Source organism: Pleurodeles waltl, chromosome 1_1 (genome assembly GCF_031143425.1).
Source record: "Pleurodeles waltl isolate 20211129_DDA chromosome 1_1, aPleWal1.hap1.20221129, whole genome shotgun sequence".
Taxonomy (NCBI): Eukaryota; Metazoa; Chordata; class Amphibia; order Caudata; family Salamandridae; genus Pleurodeles; species Pleurodeles waltl.
In genome coordinates, this window is record NC_090436.1 from 800,649,360 (window position 1) to 800,674,256 (window position 24,897).

General features: G+C 47.9%; 1 protein-coding gene across 3 annotated transcripts in view; it reads right to left on the bottom strand.

Moving 5' to 3' along the window:
* The window catches only part of RCL1 (RNA terminal phosphate cyclase like 1), a 323,803-nt gene that overhangs the window by 265,762 nt on the left and 33,144 nt on the right, over positions 1 to 24,897 (bottom strand). For all 3 annotated transcript variants that reach the window (XM_069228254.1, XM_069228263.1, XM_069228272.1), the window contains exon 3: positions 24,419 to 24,594. In XM_069228254.1, the coding sequence (XP_069084355.1) occupies positions 24,419 to 24,594 (176 nt within the window). The remainder of the gene's footprint in view (positions 1 to 24,418; positions 24,595 to 24,897) is intronic.

Sequence of the window (24,897 nt, forward strand, 5' to 3'; positions counted from 1 at the left end):
CGCTAGTGGACAGGAGGCCCCCGCACAGCAGCAGCCCACCAGACCCCCACCTCCTGCAGGAGAAGAACCACCCCGCAAGAGGGCCCTGAGATCTCGCAAGAAGACAGAGTAGGATGTCAAGACCCCCGCCAGCAATGGATACCACCTGATGTCATCCCACTGTCCCACATTGTCACCCTGTCCATCCTTGAACTGCCCATGCTCCATCTCTCCACAGGCCTCTGGACAATGCACCTGTGTGACTGTTACTCTGGACTCTGCCATGGACATTCCTTCACCATAGCCCCCACCCACTTGAAACCACCCATCCCATTTTGAGCACTTAAATAAACACCTATTTTGCACCAAAATATCTGGAGTCTGGCTGTGATTTCAATATATTGTAATTGACATGACAGTGCAAATATGTCCTTGTACATGGTGAAGTCAACAAACAGCTGCCACAAAGCTGTAGTCCATGGGGAAACGAAGCACAGGACTCGTAGTGGGGACCCCAGATCTGAAATAGGGAGGGAAAAGCCAAAACTCAGTCATCATACACTGGGGCAAATAGACAGGCAGCAGAGATGCAGGAGAGTAGTTAACATTTACTAAATTATCTTTGAAATGTTACCTGTGTCCTATTGGAAGTACTGTTCAATGATTCTGTCCCTGTTGTCTGTTTCAGCCCCGTCGTCTTCCTCCTCGTCACTCTCCTCAGGTTCCACCGCTGCCACAACACCACCGTCTCGACCATCCTCCTGCAGGAAAGGCACCTGGCGACGCAAAGCCAGGTTGTGAAGCATGCAGCAGGCCACGATGATGTGACACACCTTCTTAGGTGAGTACATTAGGGATCCACCTGTCATATGCAGGCACCTAAACCTGGCCTTTAGGAGGCCAAAGGTGCGTTCGATCACCCTCCTAGTACGCCCATGGGCCTCATTGTACCGTTCCTCTGCCCTGGTCCGGGGATTCCTTACTGGGGTCAGTAGCCACGACAGGTTGGGGTACCCAGAGTCCCCCACTAGCCATACACGGTGTCTCTGTAGCTGTTCCATCACGTAAGGGATGCTGCTATTCCTGAGGATGTAGGCGTCATGCACTGACCCTGGGAATTTGGCATTTACATGCGAGATGTACTGGTCAGCCAAACACACCACCTGGATGTTCATTGAATGGTAATTTTTTCTGTTCCTGTACACCTGCTCCCTGTCTCTTGGGGGAACCAAAGCCACATGGGTCCCATCAATGGCACCAATTACGTTGGGAATATGTCCAAGGGCGTAGAAATCACCCTTCACTGTAGCCAATTCGCCCACCTCAGGGAAAATGATGTAGCCCCTCACGGATTTCATCAGGGCAGACAACACTCTGGATAACACCTTCGAAAACATGGGCTGAGACATCCCAGAAGCAATTCCCACGGTTGTCTGAAATGACCCACTTGCCAAGAAATGGAGTACTGACATGACCTGCACCAGAGGGGGAATCCCTGTGGGTTGGCGGATGGGGGACATCAGGTCGGGCTCCAGCTGGGCACACAGTTCATGGATAGTGGCACGGTTAAGACGGTAGGTCAGGATAATGTGGCGTTCTTCCATTGTCGACAGGTCCACCAGCGGTCGGTACACGGGAGGATTCATCCGTCTCCTCGCCCAACCCAGCGGACGGTGCCTAGGAAGGACAACATGGAGCACACAGTCAAGCAACCCACAGGTACGTACTCACAGCTAGCACAGTAAACGATTCTCTATGCAGTGAATGGCGTGTGAGTGGCTATGCAAGGCCTAGGCCTGTGTGACGCAGTTGAAATTGAGCCATGTGGGCCCTGGAAATGGCGGCTGCCTGACCTGTGAAGTGTGACAATGGGATGTGAGGTCAATGCGCTGGCGTGGCACACCGCGGCGGGCCAAGACCGCGGCGCCAAGCCGCATTGGTTAACATTGAAGCCTATGGGTTTCAGGAGCCAATGGCGAAGGGCGCCGGCGGGACGCACCGCCGCGGTACGCACCGCCGCGGACGTGACCGCCATTTTCTATCTACTTATCCACTTGCGACTTGAACTTTCACAGGAGAGGACCTATACTGCAAGTGTTGCTGTGACCTCGGTCTGGAAGGGACAATGGCTGCTGCACCTGGGGAAAGGGCCCCTGCCTTCACTGGAGAGGAGTTGGAGAAACTTGTGGATGGGGTCATCCCCCAGTATGCGCTACTCTACGGTCCTCCAGACCAACAAGTGAGTTTAATTCTATCTGGATTTGGGGCCACTGGCTGGCTTGGGGGCCTGGCGGGGGGCCTGGCGGGGATGGGGGGCATGTTGGGCCTGGCGGGGGGCCTGGCGGGGGGCATGGCGGGGGGCCTGGCGGGGGGCCTGGCGGGGATGGGGGGCATGTTGGGCCTGGCGGGGGGCATGGCGGGGGGCCTGGCGGGGATGGGGGGCATGTTGGGCCTGGCGGGGGGCATGGCGGGGGGCCTGGCGGGGATGGGGGGCATGTTGGGCCTGGCGGGGGGCATGGCGGGGGGCCTGGCGGGGATGGGGGGCATGTTGGGCCTGGCGGGGGGCCTGGCGGGGATGGGGGGCATGTTGGGCCTGGCGGGGGGCCTGGCGGGGATGGGGGGCATGTTGGGCCTGGCGGGGGCATGGCGGGGGGCCTGGCGGGGATGGGGGGCATGTTGGGCCTGGCGGGGGGCATGGCGGGGGGCCTGGCGGGGATGGGGGGCATGTTGGGCCTGGCGGGGAAGGGGGGCATGTTGGGCCTGGCGGGGGGCCTGGCGGGGATGGGGGGCATGTTGGGCCTGGCGGGGGGCATGGCGGGGGGCATGGCGGGGGGCCTGGCGGGCATGTTTTGCCACTGGCAAGGAAAATGCTGACAAACTTGAACGTGGTATTTCTCCCTCCCTGTACGTGTCACATAGGTCCGCGCCCATGAGAAGATCGGGATTTGGCGTGCCATCGCCAAGGAAGTCCGGACCCTGGGGGTCCACCATCGACGGGGCACCCACTGCCGCAAGAGGTGGGAGGACATCCGCCGCGGGACCAAGAAGACCGCCGAGTCTCTGCTGGGGATGGCCTCCCAACGTAGGCGGGGTGCCTGCCGTCAACTGAGCCCCCTGATGTTCCGGATCCTGGCGGTGGCCTACCCTGATTTGGATGGGCGCGTGAGGGCAGCACAGCAGACACAAGGGGGTGAGTACAAGCATTATCTACTCTGTTGTCGCGAAGTGGAGGTGTCTGGGTGGGGGAGGAGGGCTGGGGGTCCCCCTAGGCCAGGGCGATATCTGTAGGCTGGGCACCCCCGTAAGCCCCTGTGTCCCCAGCCACCACCCTCAGTAGTTTGTCAGTACAGCCATCCCTGGGCCGTGTCATCCATGGGTGCAGTTGTCAACTCTAGGCGTGTAGGGCATGTTCCACGGAATGCGTAGCGGACCCCAAGTGCGCAACTTAGTGCAGGGGGCATCTGTGTCTGTCATGTCCGCTAACTGTACCGGAGATCCATGTAATCAATATCCCTTTATTTCTCTCTCCCCCCCCCTTTTTGTTTGTCTTTCTGTGCTTGTGTGCATCAGCATCATCAGGCGGAGGAGAAGTGGCATCGGGGCAGGAGGGAGCTGCATCTCACATGGCCCAGGAGGGCCATGCCACAGAGTCAGACTGGACCAGTGAGACGGAGGGCGAGGGGAGCTCCAGGACGGGGACGACTGGACCCTGCAGTGACACGGACACGTCCTCGGAAGGGGGCTCCCTTGCGGGGGTGGCACCATCCGTGCCCCCCGCCATTACAGGTACAGCCGCCACCCAGCGCACCATCACCGCCCTCCCAGCAGCCCCTCAGCGTTCGCCCCGTGCCCGCTCTGCCAGGAAGCCGGGCATCTCCTTCGCCCCAGGCACCTCAGGCCCTGCCCCTGTTACCCCCGCTGCCCTCAGTGAGGAGGTCATTGACCTCCTCCGAACGCTCATTGTTGGGCAGACTACCCTTTTGAATGCCATCCAGGGGGTGGAGAGGGAGGTTCATCGCAGCAATGCGTACCTGGAGGGCATTCATTCGGGTCAGGCTGCCCATCAGCGATCGTTCCAGGCTCTGGCCTCAGCACTGACGGCAGCCATTGTCCCTGTCTCCTGCCTGCCTCTACTAACTCCCTCCTCCCAGTCTCCTGTTCCTCTGCCTGTCCCACCCACACCATCAGACCAGCCTGCACACACCTCAACACCCAAGAGAAGCTCATCCAAACATAAGCACCACAGATCACGCAGACATTCACACACGCAACATTCCGATGCAGACATGCCAACAGTCACTACCACCTCTGTGACCCCCACCTCCTCGTCTCCCTCCTCCCTCCCTGTGACGTCTACACTCACACCTCCATTCACCTCACCATCAGCCAGTGTTTCCATCACCAGCACACCCTCCACTCCAGTCCGCACACGTGCAGTCACCACCCCCACTGCCATTTACACGTCCCGTGTCCTCTCCCACTGTGTCTGTCACCCCCTCTTCCACACCACACAAACGCAGCCACCCACCCACCCAACAGCCATCCACCTCACGACAGCCTATCCCTCCTGCACCTGCACCCAAAGACAGCAAACGTGACTCACCTACAACCACATCCTCTCCCTCCACTCCCATTCCCACTGTACCTACCACTCTCCATTGTCCCAAGAAGCTCTTCCTCGCCACAACTAACTTCTTTCCTGACCCTGAGCCCCCCCCTCCTTCTCGTCGGGGTAAGAAGAGCACCTCAGCCACCACCAGCCCTGCAGCCCCCTTAACAAGGGTGCAGGGGTATTGGAGCCCGCCAGCCCGCATGTCTGGATCTTCGCCCAGCAGCAAGGGGACAGCCAGCCCACCCCCTGGGAAGAGGAGCAGAAGGCGGAAGGGGCGCCGCAGGAGCCCGCCTTCTACATCCCCCCCGGACACCACCCAGAGACAGTCACCAGCCACAGCTCCAAAGGGAGGAAAGGGCCACAGGCCCACGACTAAGGAGGGCAAGGGCAGCAAGTCGGAGAGGTCAGGCAGCAGGCCTGCTGCCCAGGAGGAGCCCACAACCCCCATAGCCGCTGCCCCGGGAGGAACCGGCACAGCTGCCCCGGGAGAGCCCACCACCCCCATAGCCGCTGCCCAGGGAGGACCCAGCCCAGCTGGCCAGGAGGGCCCCACCACCCACAGCCCAGGTGGGCAGTGAAGGAGCACCATCCCCGCTGCCCAGGAGGGCACCACCAGGCAATTAGCAGTTGGCCATAGACCGTCCGCCGTCTCAAGAACCGCTGAACTGGGCCCTTCAAGGCAAGGACCGCTGAACTGGGCCCCGCCGTCTCAAGAACCGCTGAACTGGGCCCTTCAAGGCAAGGACCGCTGAACTGGGCCCCGCCGTCTCAAGAACCGCTGAACTGGGCCCTTCAAGGCAAGGAGCGCTGAACTGGGCCCCGCCGTCTCAAGAACCGCTGAACTGGGCCCTTCAGGGCAAGGACCGCTGAACTGGGCCCCGCCGTCTCAAGAACCGCTGAACTGGGCCCCGCCGTCTCAAGCACCGCTCCGCTGGGCCCCGCCGTCTCACGCACCGCTCCGCTGGGCCCCGCCGTCTCACGCACCGCTGAACTGGGCCCTTCAAGGCAAGAACCGCTGAACTGGGCCCTTCAGGGCAAGGACCGCTGAACTGGGCCCCGCCGTCTCAGGAACCGCTGAACTGGGCCCTTCAAGGCAAGAACCGCTGGCCCTTTGGCAGACGTGGCAGGGCAGGATCTATCTCGGGCAGGGCTGCAGGATGTCCTCTGGCCAACTTGCCTCCTCCAGTGGCAGTGGGGTCTGTTATGGACTGTTTGGACTGTGGCTTTGCTCTCCCCAGGATGGCCCAGTGGGCAGGCCACCCACTGTATGGACTGTATGGACTGTGGCTTTGCTCTCCCCAGGATGGCCCAGTGGGCAGGCCACCCACTGTATGGACTGTGGCTTTGCTCTCCCCAGGATGGCCCAGTGGGCAGGCCACCCACTGTATGGACTGTTTGGACTGTGGCTTTGCTCTCCCCAGGATGGCCCAGTGGGCAGGCCACCCACTGTATGGACTGTGGCTTTGCTCTCCCAGGATGGCCCAGTGGGCAGGCCACCCACTGTATGGACTGTATGGACTGTGGCTTTGCTCTCCCCAGGATGGCCCAGTGGGCAGGCCACCCACTGTATGGACTGTATGGACTGTGGCTTTGCTCTCCCCAGGATGGCCCAGTGGGCAGGCCACCCACTGTATGGACTGTATGGACTGTGGCTTTGCTCTCCCCAGGATGGCCCAGTGGGCAGGCCACCCACTGTATGGACTGTATTGACTGTGGCTTTGCTCTCCCCAGGATGGCCCAGTGGGCAGGCCACCCACTGTATGGACTGTGGCTTTGCTCTCCCCAGGATGGCCCAGTGGGCAGGCCACCCACTGTATGGACTGTGGCTTTGCTCTCCCCAGGATGGCCCAGTGGGCAGGCCACCCACTGTATGGACTGTTTGGACTGTGGCTTTGCTCTCCCCAGGATGGCCCAGTGGGCAGGCCACCCACTGTATGGACTGTTTGGACTGTGGCTTTGCTCTCCCCAGGATGGCCCAGTGGGCAGGCCACCCACTGTATGGACTGTTTGGACTGTGGCTTTGCTCTCCCCAGGATGGGCCAGTGGTCATGGAGTCCCCTCGTGGATCTGGCGTCGTGTACTCAAGTGGCTGAGGTGCCCCCCCTTCCCTTCCCCCTGAGGTGCCTGTCCTATTTTCTTTCTGATGCCCCTGCAGTGTTCTCTCCGTGGAGTTCTTGTCGTGGGACTGGGCCTTGCCCCTTTGCACAGGACCCCTGTGATCCACGGACAGTGGTTGGACTACATTTAGTAGCTGTATATATTTTGTACATAGTTTATTTATTTATTGGGATTACTGGTGTACATATTTCAATATATCTGCCCGTTTATGATCTCTTCTTTTGGTCTTTGCATTATTTCGGAGGGGGGTGGTTTGTGGGTTGTGACAGTGATCTGTGGGAATGCATTGATGTGTGTGTTGTAGTGGGTGTGGGTGGGTGGGTGTGTGCCGGTAATCTTTTCCCTCCCCTGTGTCGTAGGTGCAGTACTCACCGATGTCTTCCGCGCCGCCGGGCGTGCTCCTGGTATATGAGCAGGAATAGGAGTGCGGGGATGACCTGCAACTCTGGTTCCATACTGCCGGAATCTCGCGTGGAGTGCGTAGATGTGAGCGTTTTCCCGTTCGTAGTCTGTTTCCGCCGTGTTCTTATCGGCGGTGCTCCCGCCCCGGAAAAGGTGGCAGATTGGTGGGTCGTAATAGGGTGGGCGGTACATTGTCTGCCGCCTGGCTGTTGGCGGGAACCGCCGCGCTGTTTGTTTGTACCGCTGTGGCGGGCGGAGTGTTAAGTTGGCGGGCTGTGTTGGCGGTTCCCGCCAGGGTCAGAATTGCATATTTTAGACCGCCGGCCTGTTGGCGGCTTGGCCGCCGCTTTATCACCGACCGCCAGGGTCAGAATGAGGGCCAAAATGTTTACACAGTGAAGCATGAATTTTGAAATCTGGATCATACCCAAATTACTCACTAGATTATAAATTTGAATAACCAACTCCATTTGAGTTACCCCTTGATGTTTCCATGGTGATCAAAGAAAGTCTGATTCGGCTATTTCATTCCTATTGCATGTTTATACTGTGGCATCATCTCTGTATTTCGTCAGGTTTCCTAATTTGATCACCACAAACCTATTAGATAAAGTAGTGTTGGGACACAGATCTTCATTCAATGTGTTTACTATAAACCACTGACAAACAGTCTTCTGTCGATCATGAGTTTGAATTCTGGCAAGGACTACCCCTTCAATTCTTCTACTGAGTAACTATTTGGTAACAGCAACATCTGTCATTTACAATGTTTTTAGAGCAGCAAAAGTGTGGTATTCAGAGCTTAATCAAATATATTCTATAAAAACAAGCTACTTGTTCATAGAGAGCTTATAGGAGTTACCCTAGTCCCACTGTTTTCTTAGATTTTGCGATGAGCAAATGGTTTTCAAGCTCTTTCTGCAGAAAGGACTTTAAGGACGCTCATTTAAATCCTGGAACCTACCATAGCTCATCGGAATTAATTACTTCTGTGTAATCCTCCTTTGCAACACTGTTTAACAACTTACAATTGATCATTTCTTTTGGTTTCCAGGATACACATGATACTTAAAACAAAAACAAAAAAAAACACAAAAAAAGTACTCATTGGTATTACAACAATCTTGACTGCTCACAAGACATTATGGAGTGTTACGGTTATTTGTACTTCAACAGTAGTCCAAACAGAAGTTCGAGCCCAATGCAAAACAACAGGTACATAATTGCAACAGCCACTGGTTACCAGCAGCCACACTAAACACTGCATTATGATATTTAAATCAACACCTCCCACCAAGACTACCCCCCCCACCTTCCTATTGAATGCGTTGCAAATACATTTGAAAAATAAAAGCCATACTTCTACAGTGGTGTCGTTGGAAATATATCATATGACCCACTCTGACCACGATATACCAGTGCGCATTAGCAATCTTGTCTGTAGGGACTGCCTGGATTAGGGCATCAGTTCATATTTCCGGTCATTATGTACCCAATGTTTCCCAATATGTGTCATCCACTTAAAGTGCTGCCATCGCCTGTGCCATCATACCCCAGGAAAGCAGGTTCTCCGCTATCTTAACATCCCTCTCCAATGTGTTCCTCTGCTCCTGCACATTCAATAAATCATCTCTCAGGCCCTTACCACATGGGGCCTGGCGTTGAGCCAATAAATTGCAGTGTGCCTTATTGCAACTTTAAGCTCCAACATTGTAAACCTCCTGCTCAGTTTCTTCTTACTATTATCAGGGAGAAAACCCAGCAGGCACTGTAAGTGTATGAGTGACCTTCCATCCTGTAACAGACAATGTGGGCATTATTTCTGCACATTTTATTTTATTTTGAAAGCAATGAGTTAATCTTGCTTTCAAGCGTCTGCAAACATTTGCATCGAATCAGAGAGACTTAGGGAGCATTTTGCATAGCCTCATATTGCTAAACGTTTCAAACGTGTACACTTTTTTTTTTTTTTTTTTACTGGAACCACGGTCAGTAGTGCAGTGTGATCTTACAATGTTTAGAGTGCTCACCCTAGCAAAGGAGTTGCATTAATGAACCATAAATACAAGTTCAAACAGCATTAACATATGGACTCACACATTACCTAAACTGCAGGCAGTTCCCTTCCCTGTAAGCTGGCAGCCAAAGGGTTTGTGCTGCAGGGAGTTGGGCCTACTTGTTTCAAGGACAAGATAAACATGAAATCATGTTATCCTTGACCCAAAACAATAGGTCTAGGCATAGGGCTATATGAATTCCAGACCCCTGGCTTAAGACAGAAAACATTACTCTGCAGCATATATCATACGTTCTGAGTGAAAGAGACTATTCTGTACCACAATATGGACATGAAGACAAACAATCAGATATATTTAGATTTTAATTACCCTTGAAGTGGAATCTTCTATTTTAAAACTTAGGGTCCCCCTAAATTCTTCCCTGACTCAATATGAAAAACATGCTTTTCCTGTACAATATACACCAGAAATCGGTATGAATTTGGGTCTAGGCAGTTTGGAAGGCCCATGCAATTTGAAGGTCCATGAAATCTGTGGGTCCCATGTAGTGTTCTTAAATGTGCACAATTGATGCTATTTATATTGAGGGGTATGAGATAGTATGTTGTAACAAATGCTCCATGGTGATGATAGATTGATCTTTTTCCTGTAGCGGTCACTGTAAATAAGGATGATTTGTTTTGTTTTAATTATATGATGATTTTAAACTCTGTATATTGTATGTGTTTTGTAGCACTGGAGAAGTCCCAAGGGGACGAAATAGGTTTGCTGTGGCTACAGTGAAATGAAGTTTTTAAAGAAGAATATAAATAAAGATATATTTTTTTTTTAAATCAATCACATGACTTCGCAATAAGCGGTTTTGTTTGAATTAAGTTGGAACTTATTGTATGAATTATGTGTATGCGGCTGACGTAAGTAACCTTGTTACATTTTGAGTGCAGGGTCATCTGTGCTATAAAAGACTCAAGAGGATAATTTAATATCCAAACAATCATACAGAAGACCAACTACAGCCAAATTTTTAAAAAGGGGATAAAAACAAGGTTAATAATTGAGAGAACAGATCAATTAAAAAGAGAAATAAACAAGCCATCTGGAAAAAAACAGACATCACTCGGGTAACCTTCTGGATAAATGAATCGGAAAGAATAATACCAAAAATATTAAATGAATATGAAAACATGATGAGTTTTGTTTACTAGGAGCTCTATTTTACTACAGTTTATGTCGTTTTTTACAGCATCATCTTGGCCCAAGGGCCTTAGAGCACTTTACAACAGAACTACACCACTTTGCACCACAACTCAATGAAATACATAGTGAAATTTCAAGGGCATAAATAGAGGTTAAATAGATCGTATGATAAAAATTTATATTTCAAATACTGAACTAGGTAGAACAAATGAAAACATTATAAAAATAATCCAGTCAAAGATGGTGACTATAAAATCAAAGTAATTTATGCATAGATTGCTTCTGGGGGTTGAATGTAGGATGCCGCCAGGATAACAAGTCAGAACAGGGTAAATGTTTCCCCAAAACACAGCTGAAATAGAGGATACCACTATGTGAAGATATTCAACCTAGAGAGAAAAAAAAACGACAAAGCACTGATAAGAGTGAGATATTAAGGTCCACGGGAAGTTTTTTTTATGTGTAGGTGTTCAGTAATAGAACTGATGATAAAACGATAAAACAAAAGTCTTGGTTTCACAAAAAAAGGTAAAAAAGCTTTAAAAAAAAACTTTGAAAGATGGACTCCCTTGCTTTTTTTTTTTTTCTAAAGAAATTATCTCAATGATAAAGAATAAAACATGTCACCCATGGTTATATATTTTGCAGGTCATATAGAAACCAAATGAAGGAGCAATGCTCCAAAATGTTTTGGACATTATATACTGATTAGGCAATTATTAGAGTTTTTTTTTTTTATAATCCTATGTATATCTGAACAGTGAATTTGAGAAAATGATCTTGGAAAAGTAGTTGCGGAAGAATAAATGCATTAGGAAGATGCTGATGATAAAATTGATCAAACAATTACGAAAATAATCACTAGACAATTTGAACTTTTCTTTAAGGCAAATTGGATAAGCTGACATTCAAGTGATTGGAATTTGTTTCATAAAAACATTCCTAAACAACTGAAAGAAAGGAACATTTTAAAAAAACATTTTCGGGAGTCTCCTTGGATACCAAATTCAAATAGTAACACACCCAGTTTAGGATATCCACAATGGCCAGCGGTACAAGTACAACCCTAAAGAATATAGCGAACGCTGTAAAACAGTCTTTCAATAAGTTAAAGTCTAGAAGAAACAAGCAAAAATGTATTTTGTAAATATTGTGGATGCAGAGTAAACCGATTTTAACAAGGCATGGGCATAACTGCTCAGAAGACACATAGCTCTAGTCACGTACAAAACAGACTCCCTAATGCAGACTTTTCTACACATAGAGACAAGTCGTTTAGACTCTGTTTGGGGGAGGAAAAGGGAGGGCATTTAGACTCAAACTGGCAGGTGAGGCATGAACCAAACTCTCCAGCGAAGGCTGTGACGACACTGATGCTTTAAAGAACAAGAGTTACAAGACAAAACTGTGTAACATGACCAGGTCTATCACAATGTATTCTGCCAGTGGATTGCTAGGCCCAAAAAGGGTTTCTACTGGCAGCAAAACTTGGCTCTCAGAACTTACTGTAAGGTAGCGTGAGGTTCTTTTCTAAAACTCTGGGGGATGGTTGCAGGATTTGAGCGAATATGTTGGATATCATTGCAGCGGTATGCAAAAGCAATCAGTGTTTCATCTGATCTATAGACCATATGTAGATTATGAAAACACTACCCCATCAATGCAAATAAATAGTAAAACGCCATAAAAAAAATATTAAACCTATAACACAACAACCTAATAGAGCAGATAATTCTTTATCAATACAGTGCCTAGGGTCCTTGTTGCTGTCAATCTCATGGCCCCTACTAAAAAAAAACTGGCCACACTAAAACACACAAGTTCATTTTGCAGAAGTTGCAGAAAAGTTAATGCAGGTCTTACTTGGGCATATTTAAGCCCTCTCAACAATGGAAATATTATACCGTTTCTGGAGCGCACTATAGTGATCGCAAAACAAAGTGCAAAGTGCCTTGGTCAGAAAAGGATTCACAGCCCCAAGGACCAAGCTTGTCACCTCAAGGCCAGGCAACGGGCTTCGCTATGTGGCAATGTAAAAGGTTACATCTGAATCTTGTTAAAATAAACTGGTGGTGTGGGTTAAAGAATTGTAGGATAAGGCTGGGTGGTCGAACATGACTTTACTCATCTCCTTTCCCCTCTCTGTTGGCCTGTGTGACAGGTAAAAATGATCTTTTAACCCACAGCAAGTCCCCACAAACAATCTGTTCAGGCAAGCTTCAGAGTTTGGGACAACCTAAGTTGGGAAGTGAGGATTTAATTTAACAGCCATGGAATGCTACTCGCCCTTTCTAGTTTCATACAATCAGTGAGTAACGCCTGGCTCAGGCTCAACTCATTATTCAACCATATCGAGATCCATCTGCTAAAATATCGGAGGTACATCTTGACCTTAATTCTTCAAGTAGGATGTAAGAGGGAGTGGATTGGGGCAAAGAGTGAGCGCCTCATGAATCTGTTTTCCACTGTCTGTAGCTCTGTGGCCTCACTAGACCCACAAATATTGCTACCATAACTAGCTATGGAGATACATTTAGATTGATAGATTTTTAGCATGAACTGAACCGACTTTGCTTCTAGTCCAGAAGCAAATTCAAAGACGAAGCCCACCACTCTAGCCACAGGGTTTTGTTTAGCTCTGAACAGAGGGCCAGAGGATCCTTTTTCTTCAAATAAAATGCTGAGGTATGAAATGCCTTAACTCTAGTGATGTCATTACCCTCTATTATACAGTTCCTGGGACCCTCTCCTCTGTGCCCCAAAATCATTATATGGGATTTGTTGTAATTAGCACTCCGGTCCAGACCATTCATAATACCGGCAAAAGCCTTCAGGAGATGCTTTTAGCCCACCGCTGTTCTTGCTACCAACATCGCATCTTCAGCGTATAAGAGAGCTGGAATGGGATTATGACCTGCGTGTGGGATATTCTTACAGGCATCACACAGTGTTGGGCCCAAATTCTTGATGTATAATGTGAACAACAAAGGAGCTAAAATACAACCCGGTCTTACCCCCTTGAGGATTGAACAATTGGGATAGCTTACCACTCGGGTCAGATCGAACTACGGCAGTCAAATCCCAATGTAGCTCATGAAGGAAACACATTAGTTCTCTGTCAATGCCCATATTAATGAAAGTGTGCCACCACTTGCTCATATTAACTAAGTCAAAAGCTGATGTGAGGCTCAAGAAGGCAAGGCGTACCAAGCTCCTCCCCCCCCCTTACCAGCTGTATATTTCCCAAACATCACTTCTAAATTCAGGCACTGATCAAGAGTGCCCCTTTGAGTCCTAAATCCATACTGCAGGTCGGACAATATTTTGATCATCTCTATCCAGGTGGTTAACCTGCTAAGTATAACTGTCCCCATGACTTGGAACACTGAGTCAATAAGAGAAATGGGACTGTTGCACCATAGGTCATTGTCCACCCTTTTTAAAACACTGGTAATATAATTGCTTTGGACCACGATATTGAAATACCCGCCATACATGTAGCATTTAAAAACTTCATTAAGATTTTGGCCCAGACTGCAGGATTTGTTTTAAACAGATCAGCAGAAACTGCATCCGGTCCTGGGGCCTTATTCTTGGGCATATTGGTGATTGACTTGTGTATCTCCTACTCGAAGAAGTACAGCTTAAACTTGCCACTGAGATGCTCCCCAACCAAGGCTGGTGCATCTACAATGTCCGAGCAGTATATTCCTTTAAAGTGATGTACCCAGCTGTCGGGCAATGTAGCATTCGATTACACCACTACCATCTTCAGTAACAAAGGCGAATGATTATTTCCCAAAATCTGGCACTATTTTTTACAATGTTGGTTTGAAAAAGTTTCTCAGGCATCGCACCTAATTTCATTTTAACTGTTCACAAATATCACTTTATAGTTCTTTCGATGGAGGATGATCCCTCTATTTCTCTGAATTTTCTTTAGGGCTGCCAACAAATCTTGGTGGGCTTATGGCCAAACCATCTAAGTAGTAGGATCCTTGATTTTACCACCAAGAGTTAAGCTCTTACTAACTTGGTTAAGACCGTATTAAAAGCTCCTAAAGTCACCTCAGATTGAATGACTGCTTCTGAACAAGTTAAAATATCCTAACCACAAACTGTATAGAGGTTCACAAAGAAAATAAAGTCTGGAGCCACCTTGGACTATTTCAGCCTGCGCCCTTGGTCCTTAGGTTTAATGCCATAAAACGTTGTCCACCTCTAATCTCCATTCTATACGTATTATGGTCACTACACTGATTGCAGATAACCCCCAGATGCGCGAGAAAATGAACCAAGGGAGCAGAGATGAAAATATAGTCTAATGCCCTCTACCACTAAATGTAGGAATGACATCCAAGGGCCCCATACCTATGCTTGCCTGATCCGAGCCGATAAGATCAGCCAAGATAGAGCTAAGCAGATTGACTTGTCTTGTGTGTTAGAGTGTCTGTGGTCAGTAGAAAAGCCCTCCTCAGGGGGATAGCAGGGTAGAGAACAAGGGTAAATATTAAAGTCTCCTAAAAGTATCACAAATTATGGAGACTGTTTCCCAGCATGCCCATTCTAAAAACGTTTTTATAGCTACTAAACGCACAAGCCTATTTACCGGTGATTAAGCATTGTGAAAATTAAAAACCAAAATATTAGTAAACTTTTTAAACACAAGCCTCACCCCAAGCAGATACAGAGATTTAGTGTCAATGTGAGTCGATTTACAAGAAACATTTAAGGATACCAAAATGATTAAGTCCTACCCCCTCCAGCTCTACCTGCAGGGGAGAGAAGTGCGGGGGAAAGAACGAAGCATACCCATCCAGATCAAATGGAATGGCTGTAACCCAAGTTTACTGAAGCCCAACAATATGATGAACTTTGACAAAATTGCACCTTGTGTCATCAGCTTTCTTATTGAGCCCTGCAATATTCCAGCTTAAAAATGTAATCGTAGCGACTGACGTGGTGGACATAATAGGGGGCTGATTGGCCGACAACCCCACAGACGCCCCCCTTAAGCAGATTAAATTTTTCCTCCTGATTGGTTTGTGAGTCACTGCAATCAAATGTACTAAAGGGCTCATATCTATTAGCCAAGAGCACCCTGGGGCTAGATCTTGAGAACCCATCTGTCTAGCCGTCTGCTTCTGTGGCACTCTAGTGTGTAGCGTGGACATCAATGGGCTAGGAGTCTGTGGATAAAAATAGCCTAGGAAAATAATTTTAATTGTGGATGGGGGGGAAGAGCTGGCCTGCGCAGTTCACCGTATTAGGTGACCAGCAATGTCTGATTGGTCAAAGTTGACAACACAATCCTCCTCCCTGGGTTTCTCCCTGTTGCCCACCCACTCGATTTTTCTCGCCATATTAATATGTGCAGCCAAACCTGCCCCATCTATTATACCAGTGCACAACTTTATTTCTAAGTTGGTGTGTTTATACCAGTAAGCCTGGTCTTAAAACTGCCACTTTAGTAAGGACGTTACCGAAGGGGCGGATGCTGGGGGGAGGGGGGCATGCAATCTGTGTTTAGGAGGCGACGTTCTATCAGTTCCTACCTTAGGTTGACCTGGTAGCACGCTCTTTTCTCAGTGCCCCCAGACAAGGCATTAGTAATAATAGCTGCCTTGTCCAGCATTTCGCAAGTACTAATGCAAGTCAGCAGTTGGCTCTGAACCTTATTAGTGAGTACCACCAGGGAGGTTGTCAGTTTGACTGGGAAAGCAGGTGCTGACCGCCCTTGAATTGGCTTGCCAGACACTATATAACCCATCCTCAGAATTTGAGAATGTAATAAAGTCATCTTCTTAGAATGACCATCAAAAAGATTAACAGCTTTTCTCGAAAGTTATTCAATATATAATCAAAGTATGTTTTTAAATCATCCAGTATTCGTGTTGAAATAAATTAGAGTCATGGGTTGATGGCTCCTTAGCGGCTGAGCGGATAATAATGCCCTCACTGGGGGGAGCCTTTTCAGAGGCTTACTACTTTCAAACCCTTTGCATCCACCTTTTTCCTCTTCATAGCTAGCTGGTTGGAGTCAAAGGAGGATATGCCCAGGTCATGACAAATTTCAGCCTCAGCAACCCCCACACGAGTGTCCACACTTCTAGGGGAATCCCCAATGTCTCGGACCCAAGCCAGCCTCATGTTCCTCTTGGTCTTCATGGTGCTGAGCTCGATGTGGTGGGTGGGGTATCTCTCACAAGTCCTAGTTCTTTCACTATGCATTGAATCTCATTGTGAATGGCCCCACGGCAGAGGTAAGAAATTAGACAACTGACTGGCAGATCTGGGGACCTTTTGGGACAAGGGGCAGTACAGCAGAGAGATTTTCGCTTACCCCTGGCACATTAAGGAGTGGCAGATAAAAATGGGCTAACCCAGCCTTTTCCGGGCTCTCGCCCGTGCGAGTCCCGTGCCACGGGTATGATTAAATGCTTATAAAGCACAGTGTGCGGGGAAGTCACACCGCCAACCCCTACCCGTCCTCCTGACCCAACAGATACTGGTGTTGATGTGCTAAAGCCTGCTGGGGGATGCAGTCCCACTCCAGCAGGTCAAGAGACTTCAGAGGCAATTACTATACTTCTGCCACTTTTTATACTGCCAATGGTATGAAATACGAGGGGAGAGAACAGATAACAATGTCCCTCCTAAGGAGATCTTCAGCTAAAGGCCAACATCTGTATTATAAGGTGGAAGTAGGTTGCATGCCTCAGACATCGTTCTCCAAGCGCCTGTACTCTGCAAGGGAATCGAGGCACATTGCTACACTTATGTAGGTGTTCTGTAAGAGGCATCAGAACAGAACAGGCACAAACCCTTTGTCCTGCTATGGATAATGCCAAATGACTTAAAAAGACAGAACAGTGCCTAAGTCACCCTCTGGGATGGCGCCAGTATTGGCACTGTACAGTGTCAATGAAGGCACAGTGGGTGGCGCCTTAGTAGGGTGAATCATTCTTGGAAATGGTGCCAAGGCAAGGGCCTATGGAGGCACATAGTCTGCTGGCATCTGGGTTAGAGCTGCTGGGACCATAAACTTTGCAGGTTCAGGGCCACCCTTCAGGAGTGGCCAGAGAGCAGTGGGGCATTCTGAAAACATCAAGCATGACCTGTCAAAAGGCTTCAGCCTGAGAAGGATCAGCTGATGGAATCTGGGATTGCTGCAACATTTTTTCCAGGTTTGGAAATGGTACAGGTTACAAGAAAGATGAAAATTGATTTGGCAAACTATGCAGAAAGTTGGAACACATGTCTCAAGGATGAAGACCTCTCCTCACTACTGCGCCTTTTGCATTTTTTGTTGTTGTAAGATTTATTGTCCTCCCACTCCCTGATTGCCTTTGTGTGCACTGAATAGAAGAGTTATAAGCCTTTTCTTTTTTAAGTTATTTTCCCCTCACCCCCCACATTCTAAAACTCATCCTCCATTGTTCCTCAACTACTACTTTGCCTGCAGCTTGCAGTCCATTTAAAGAAAGATACATAAATATACATACATACACAACCCACGCACAAAACAAATATATTCACTGAAAAAATACAAAGGTTACAGAAGCGGTATAGCTAGGAAATGGAATATAAAAATAAAAAAATACATTTAAAAACAGAAATTCAATTTAAAAACCAAAGGTTACAGGGGCGTTAGTTAGGTCCTGAGTTTTCTCGCACAAAACCACAGAAATGCAGAAGTTTTAGTTAGTTATTTTAAGTAACTATAACTTGCACCCCCTGCCAAGCACATTTTTTTCTTCAATAATTTGATTGTTGTTTCATTTATATTTTTAATAATAATGATGTTACAGAAGTTATTGTGAGTGCTGTAATAACTGGGGTAATTAGCAGTGCATGGAGAGGGCATGAGTTATAGTTACCTTAGCCCGCGAGTTATAACTAACTAGAACTGCTGAAAGTATATGGTTTTTCATTGAACTTCTAAGGTTTCTTTTTAACAAAGTAATTTTAATTACTATACATTAATCCAACCACCGCCAAGCATGGCCTTTGGCCATGTGCACCGTCGGTTGGCTACAGGGCCTAGCCTACAGCCACGCCGGCTCCCGACTCCTGCGGTGCTTGGTCTGAGCCAGCCCTTGGGGTGGGGGGGGGGGGAACGGGGGAAGGGAAACAGGGGAAAGAGAGGGAAGGGGGTTGGTACCCAGGGCCATCTATGGCTTCACAAGAGTGGCCACATGGCCCCCCTCCACAGTTTTATATAGCCCCACGGGTGGTGGCTCCAGGGGTTCGTGACAGAATTGTCCCGGGAAGGTGGCAGTCCGAGGCTATGAGGTGTCTGCACGCGCCCCCATACACGACACCCCCACCTCCCGCGTTAATAATAAAGGGGCCCGTGCACTCACTCCTAATTCTATAGTGTGCGCCCCCCCCCCCCCAACCCACGGGCAAAAAAAAAAAAATACAAAAAGTGGGAGACGTGCTTGCTTTTTTCTTTTAAATCACAGCTAAATTTGCAGATTTGCCCGGATTTTTTTTAAAAATGTAATAATGAAGCCTTGGTGGGGGTCCCTGGGGGACCCCTGTACCAAGGCTAGAGGGTAGGGTAACATTACCCTACCCCCATCCCCTTTTTTCCATTTTCTTTTTTTTTTTTTTAAAGACTCAGCTTAAGAGTCTCAAAATGGCTGCCAACACTTTCCGGCTGAAGTGTTGGCAGCCAATCAGATCTCTGCATGAAATCCAGAGTATTTGGGAAGCCTTAGCGCCTTCATATATACAAATTATGTTTTCTTTTAGTATTTTAAAAACAACTCAACTGATTTATACCAAACAACAAAAAGGCTTCTTTCTGGACCGGGAGCTACTTTTCAACAATATTTGGTGCAATTCGGTCCAGCAGTTCAGGCTGTAGTTGGATTCAAAATCTCTGTATCAATTAAAATGAGAAACGCACTTTTTTTTTTTTTTTTACCCCCCCACCTTTTTCTCCACCCCTATTTGACAGATCACCCCAAAACTTCTCATGCACAAGATTCTCAGGCACACGTTTTTGGAGCATTAAATGAAGATTCGTCAAACAGTGCCAAAGATATAGGCAAGTAAAAACAAAAAAAGCTTTTTAATATAAAACTATGTCCTAACTAACTACTTTTTTCAAAATTCCTTTTACAACTCGAAGTTTTGTCCACAATCTCAAAGTGGGGGGGGGGAACCATGTTATTCTGTAGGCACATACACATTCATGGTGAATGACTCATGCACAAATGTCATCATGCAGCTACGGAAAGGCCATTATGATAGGTAAGTGCTCCTGCATGCACTCTCGACACTGAGCCCTTTTTTTGGCCGACAGTGAGCAGCATCGGCAAAAAGTATTTGTGGAGGCAATTGATCAATAAGGTGAGCCCTATTTGCTTGCTGATGTTTGTTGAACAAAGATACTGTTGCTGCCTGCAACTCCTGTTGAAATGAGTATCAATTCGAACACACCTTCTAGAATTACACCTCCGCTGAAATATAATACCATGATTTGCAGTATGAAGACCCGTAAAAATATTAAATGTTTATAGCCTCCATCTCACCAATCACTAGTGCTCTTAACAAAATACCCATGTCCACTTAAATTTAGAACACGGTTAAATGCCTCTCTACTGAAAATGAACAGAATAAAACCAAACAGTGATCGTGCACCTCCTCTTTAATGGTCCATAGAACACGGTGTGAAGAACTTTCCGGGACAAACAGCTGCGAGTCATACTTAAAATGTCTGTAGCTTCAGCGACCTCTTGTCATGTTTGGAAAAGCTCCAAATTCATGGCTCAAACTTAAAGCATTGCCACAGAAATAAGATGTATGGTCTCGCTGCCTAGCTCAGCAAAATGCCTTAGCACAATTTTCAGGACAGAGTAAATAGTCTACCACAAAGGGATAATTAATAAAAGAACCCGAATTGAAAAGGAAAATACCTGCATTCTTGCCTGCACATGGCACAATAAATGTAATACGTTTTCATACTTAATACGAGACGATGTCACAACGACAGCGGCAGCTATAATAAGAAACCTTTTCTTGTAGCACACATAAACAGCACAGAATGCACACTGCTTTGGATTTCAACAGTTCTAAGGAGTCAAGTCTGCAGTGCGCGCTTTAAACATGACGCTATATAACCAGTTTGTCACATGTGCGCATGTTTGCCGCCACCTCCCCGCCCCCCCCCCCCCCCAAACCTCCGCAGTCCCCCAAACAGGCATGGCTAAGGTAAAGAAATACCTATTGCTCCAGTCACGAAATCAGTTGCCCACAATATCCGAACATAGCGCAATCATGGGAATTAAGCAAAACAACACACTTCGTACTGGAAAGCGTATGTGGAATACTCACAAACGTCCCTAGCAGACCACAATTGCCATGTTGTATACAGAGTCGCAGAATTTCTAGGTGACTTAGTTGTTCATGACGCAGTTCATAAATGCAAAGCACATTTGCCTGTCCATCAAAGGTTCTGCTTCAACTTAATTTTGGTGGTTGCTGCGTCAAATCAAGGTTCCTCCCTCCCAGCAGCTGGCTGAACAAAGTCAAAAAAGGACGAACATAACCAGGCAACAGTCATGGAACTCTAGCTGTTATCTGCTGCATACTCATATGTACAAAAGGGGTCGTAATTTTTAGGTTTTGTGTTTAATTGCACTGGTATTTTTCAATGCAAACTTTTTGTATTCTGTACGACCTCTAAGGAATTTAAGCTTAGCCTCCTTCAGTCATTTTCTTCTTTGGCTCGGGAAACTTTAGTCACTGGCTTGAGATGCGGTCAATCGCACCTTGGACGAGCCCACAGGAGTACTGTAATCTCACCTTTTTTGATCTCACATGTTGTGTGATCAAGAACAAGCAATGACTTGGAGCCTAATGCATTGCTTACCCATTGGTTGGTTTTCCGGTCACTCATTTGCTCAATTCCTATTTTATGTCCCAGCTTGTTTTATAGCCCTTTTGGATGTATTCCTCAACATCCTTTGGGATGTACAAATGACTATTTCACATTTGAAAAGGACCCTCCGTCATCATACATTTAATCCATCATATCAATTCACGGTACAAACAAAACATTTTTTGATTGTCTGCAATTCACTTTTTTTTTTTTTTTTTTTCGTTTGTAAGAGCACGGTCCCAGCATCAAGCCTACTGGCTCTGACAATGGTTGTTATTATTGCATTACTGTAGGAAGTTGGCTCTGTATGTGCTATTTCAAAGTAAGGAATAGCATGCACAGAGTCCAAGGGTTCCCCTTAGAGGTAAAATAGTGGTAAAAAGAGATAATACTAATGCTCTATTTTGTGGTAGTGTGGTCGAGCAGTAGGCTTATCCAAGGAGTAGTGTTAAGCATTTGTTGTACATACACATAGACAATAAATGAGGTACACACACTCAGAGACAAATCCAGCCAATAGGTTTTGTTATAGAAAAATATATTTTCTTAGTTTATTTTAAGAACCACAGGTTCAAATTTAACATGTAATATCTTGTTTGAAAGGTATTGCAGGTAAGTACATTAGGAACTTTGAATCATTTCAATTGCATGTATACTTTTCAAGTTATTGACAAATAGCTACTTTAAAAGTGGACACTTAGTGCAATTTTCACAGTTCCTGGGGGAGGTAAGTTTTTGTTAGTTTTACCAGGTAAGTAAGACACTTACAGGGTTCAGTTCTTGGTCCAAGGTAGCCCACCGTTGGGGGTTCAGAGCAACCCCAAAGTCACCACACCAGCAGCTCAGGGCCGGTCAGGTGCAGAGTTCAAAGTGGTGCCCAAAACGCATAGGCTAGAATGGAGAGAAGGAGGTGCCCCGGTTCCGGTCTGCTTGCAGGTAAGTACCCGCGTCTTCGGAGGGCAGACCAGGGGGGTTTTGTAGGGCACCGGGGGGGACACAAGCCCACACAGAAATTTCACCCTCAGCAGCGCGGGGGTGGCCGGGTGCAGTGTAGAAACAAGCGTCGGGTTTTCAATGTTAGTCTATGAGAGATCAAGGGATCTCTTCAGATCTGCAGGCAGGCAAGGGGGGGCTTCCTCGGGGAAACCTCCACTTGGGCAAGGGAGAGGGACTCCTGGGGGTCACTTCTGCAGTGAAAGTCCGGTCCTTCAGGTCCTGGGGGCTGCGGGTGCAGGATCTTTTCCAGGCGTCGGGACTTAGGTTTCAGAGAGTCGCAATCAGGGGAAGCCTCGGGATTCCCTCTGCAGGCGGCGCTGTGGGGGCTCAGGGGGGACAGGTTTTGGTACTCACAGTCGTAGAGTAGTCCGGGGGTCCTCCCTGAGGTGTTGGTTCTCCACCAGCCGAGTCGGGGTCGCCGGGTGCAGTGTTGCAAGTCTCACGCTTCTTGCGGGGAGTTGCAGGGTTCTTTAAAGCTGCTTCTTGAGACAAAGTTGCAGTCTTTTTGGAGCAGGTCCGCTGTCCTCGGGAGTTTCTTGTCGTCGTCGAAGCAGGGCAGTCCTCAGAGGATTCAGAGGTCGCTGGTCCCTTTGGAAGGCGTCGCTGGAGCAGAGTTCTTTGGAAGGCAGGAGACAGGCCGGTGAGTTTCTGGAGCCAAGGCAGTTGTTGTCTTCTGGTCTTCCTCTGCAGGGGTTTTCAGCTGGGCAGTCCTTCTTCTTGTTGTTGCAGGAATCTAATTTTCTAGGGTTCAGGGTAGCCCTTAAATACTAAATTTAAGGGCGTGTTTAGGTCTGGGGGGTTAGTAGCCAATGGCTACTAGCCCTGAGGGTGAGTACATCCTCTTTGTGCCTCCTCCCAAGGGGAGGGGGTCACATCCCTAATCCTATTGGGGGAATCCTCCATCTGCAAGATGGAGGATTTCTAAAAGTTAGAGTCACCTCAGCTCAGGACACCTTAGGGGCTGTCCTGACTGGCCAGTGACTCCTCCTTGTTATTTTCTTTGTTCCCTCCAGCCTTGCCGCCAAAAGTGGGGGCTGTGGCCGGAGGGGGCGGGCAACTCCACTAAGCTGGAGTGCCCTGCTGGGCTGTGACAAAGGGGTGAGCCTTTGAGGCTCACCGCTAGGTGTTACAGTTCCTGCCTGGGGGAGGTGTTAGCATCTCCACCCAGTGCAGGCTTTGTTACTGGCCTCAGAGTGACAAAGGCACTCTCCCCATGGGGTCAGCAACATGTCTCTAGTGTGGCAGGCTGCTGGAACCAGTCAGCCTACACAGATAGTTGGTTAAGTTTCAGGGGGCACCTCTAAGGTGCCCTCTGTGGTGTATTTTACAATAAAATGTACACTGGCATCAGTGTGCATTTATTGTGCTGAGAAGTTTGATACCAAACTTCCCAGTTTTCAGTGTAGCCATTATGGTGCTGTGGAGTTCGTGTAAAACAGACTCCCAGACCATATACTCTTATGGCTACCCTGCACTTACAATGTCTAAGGTTTTGCTTAGACACTGTAGGGGTACAGTGCTCATGCACTGGTACCCTCACCTATGGTATAGTGCACCCTGCCTTGGGGCTGTAAGGCCTGCTAGAGGGGTGTCTTACCTATACTGCATAGGCAGTGAGAGGCTGGCATGGCACCCTGAGGGGAGTGCCATGTCGACTTACTCATTTTGTTCTCACTAGCACACACAGGCTTGTAAGCAGTGTGACTGTGCTGAGTGAGGGGTCTCTAGGGTGGCATAATACATGCTGCAGCCCTTAGAGACCTTCCCTGGCATCAGGGCCCTTGGTACCAGAGGTACCAGTTACAAGGGACTTATCTGGATGCCAGGGTGTGCCAATTGTGGAAACAATGGTACATTTTAGGTGAAAGAACACTGGTGCTGGGGCCTGGTTAGCAGGGTCCCAGCACACTTCTCAGTCAAGTCAGCATCAGTATCAGGCAAAAAGTGGGGGGTAACTGCAACAGGGAGCCATTTCTTTACAATTACCTTGCGCTTCATTAATGAAGTATTATGCAGCATAATTGTTTTTGGTGGCAATGATAGAATGCATTTGCTTAACAGACAATGAAATACTCTGTGGAAGAAAAATGTACAGCGGGCAGCTTTAAACACAAAAATCGTACACTTGGAAATGTCATCGTTCCAAGCTTGAAAAGGTTCAGAAAGAAATGAGATTTTAACACCCCAAAGAACAACACTTACCGAAGGATCAATCTGATCATTAGTTACTCCCCGAAGAACTATCTTCAGTGGGCTTTTCATGAAAGGCGCCAGGCAGATCAAGCTCTCCAAGTAATAACCAATGCCGCGGTGAGGATTGCAGTCATGATCAACTGAACCACCAAAAAGGAGGCCCGGCTGGTAATACAAGGTTGTACCTAGAACAAATGAATCAATGGGTCATCTTAACTCAGTTGGCCAGGAACAACATGCACCTTCAATAGCTAGCAATGATCATTCGTCAAACGTTTTGTGAGGAGTTCTCAAGTTGGCCAAGGTTTGGAGCAATCCATGCAACAAATGATAAAAATGGTTCCTGGTCTCCAAAATTAGATGCACAGATAAGTAGTGGTAAAAGATGGGAGAAAGTTAGTAGGGGAGAAGTAAGAAAATGGGTTGAGCGGCAAGGTATGTGTATCGCCTTCTTACTATACTTTTCAAATACCACAATACGCATACTT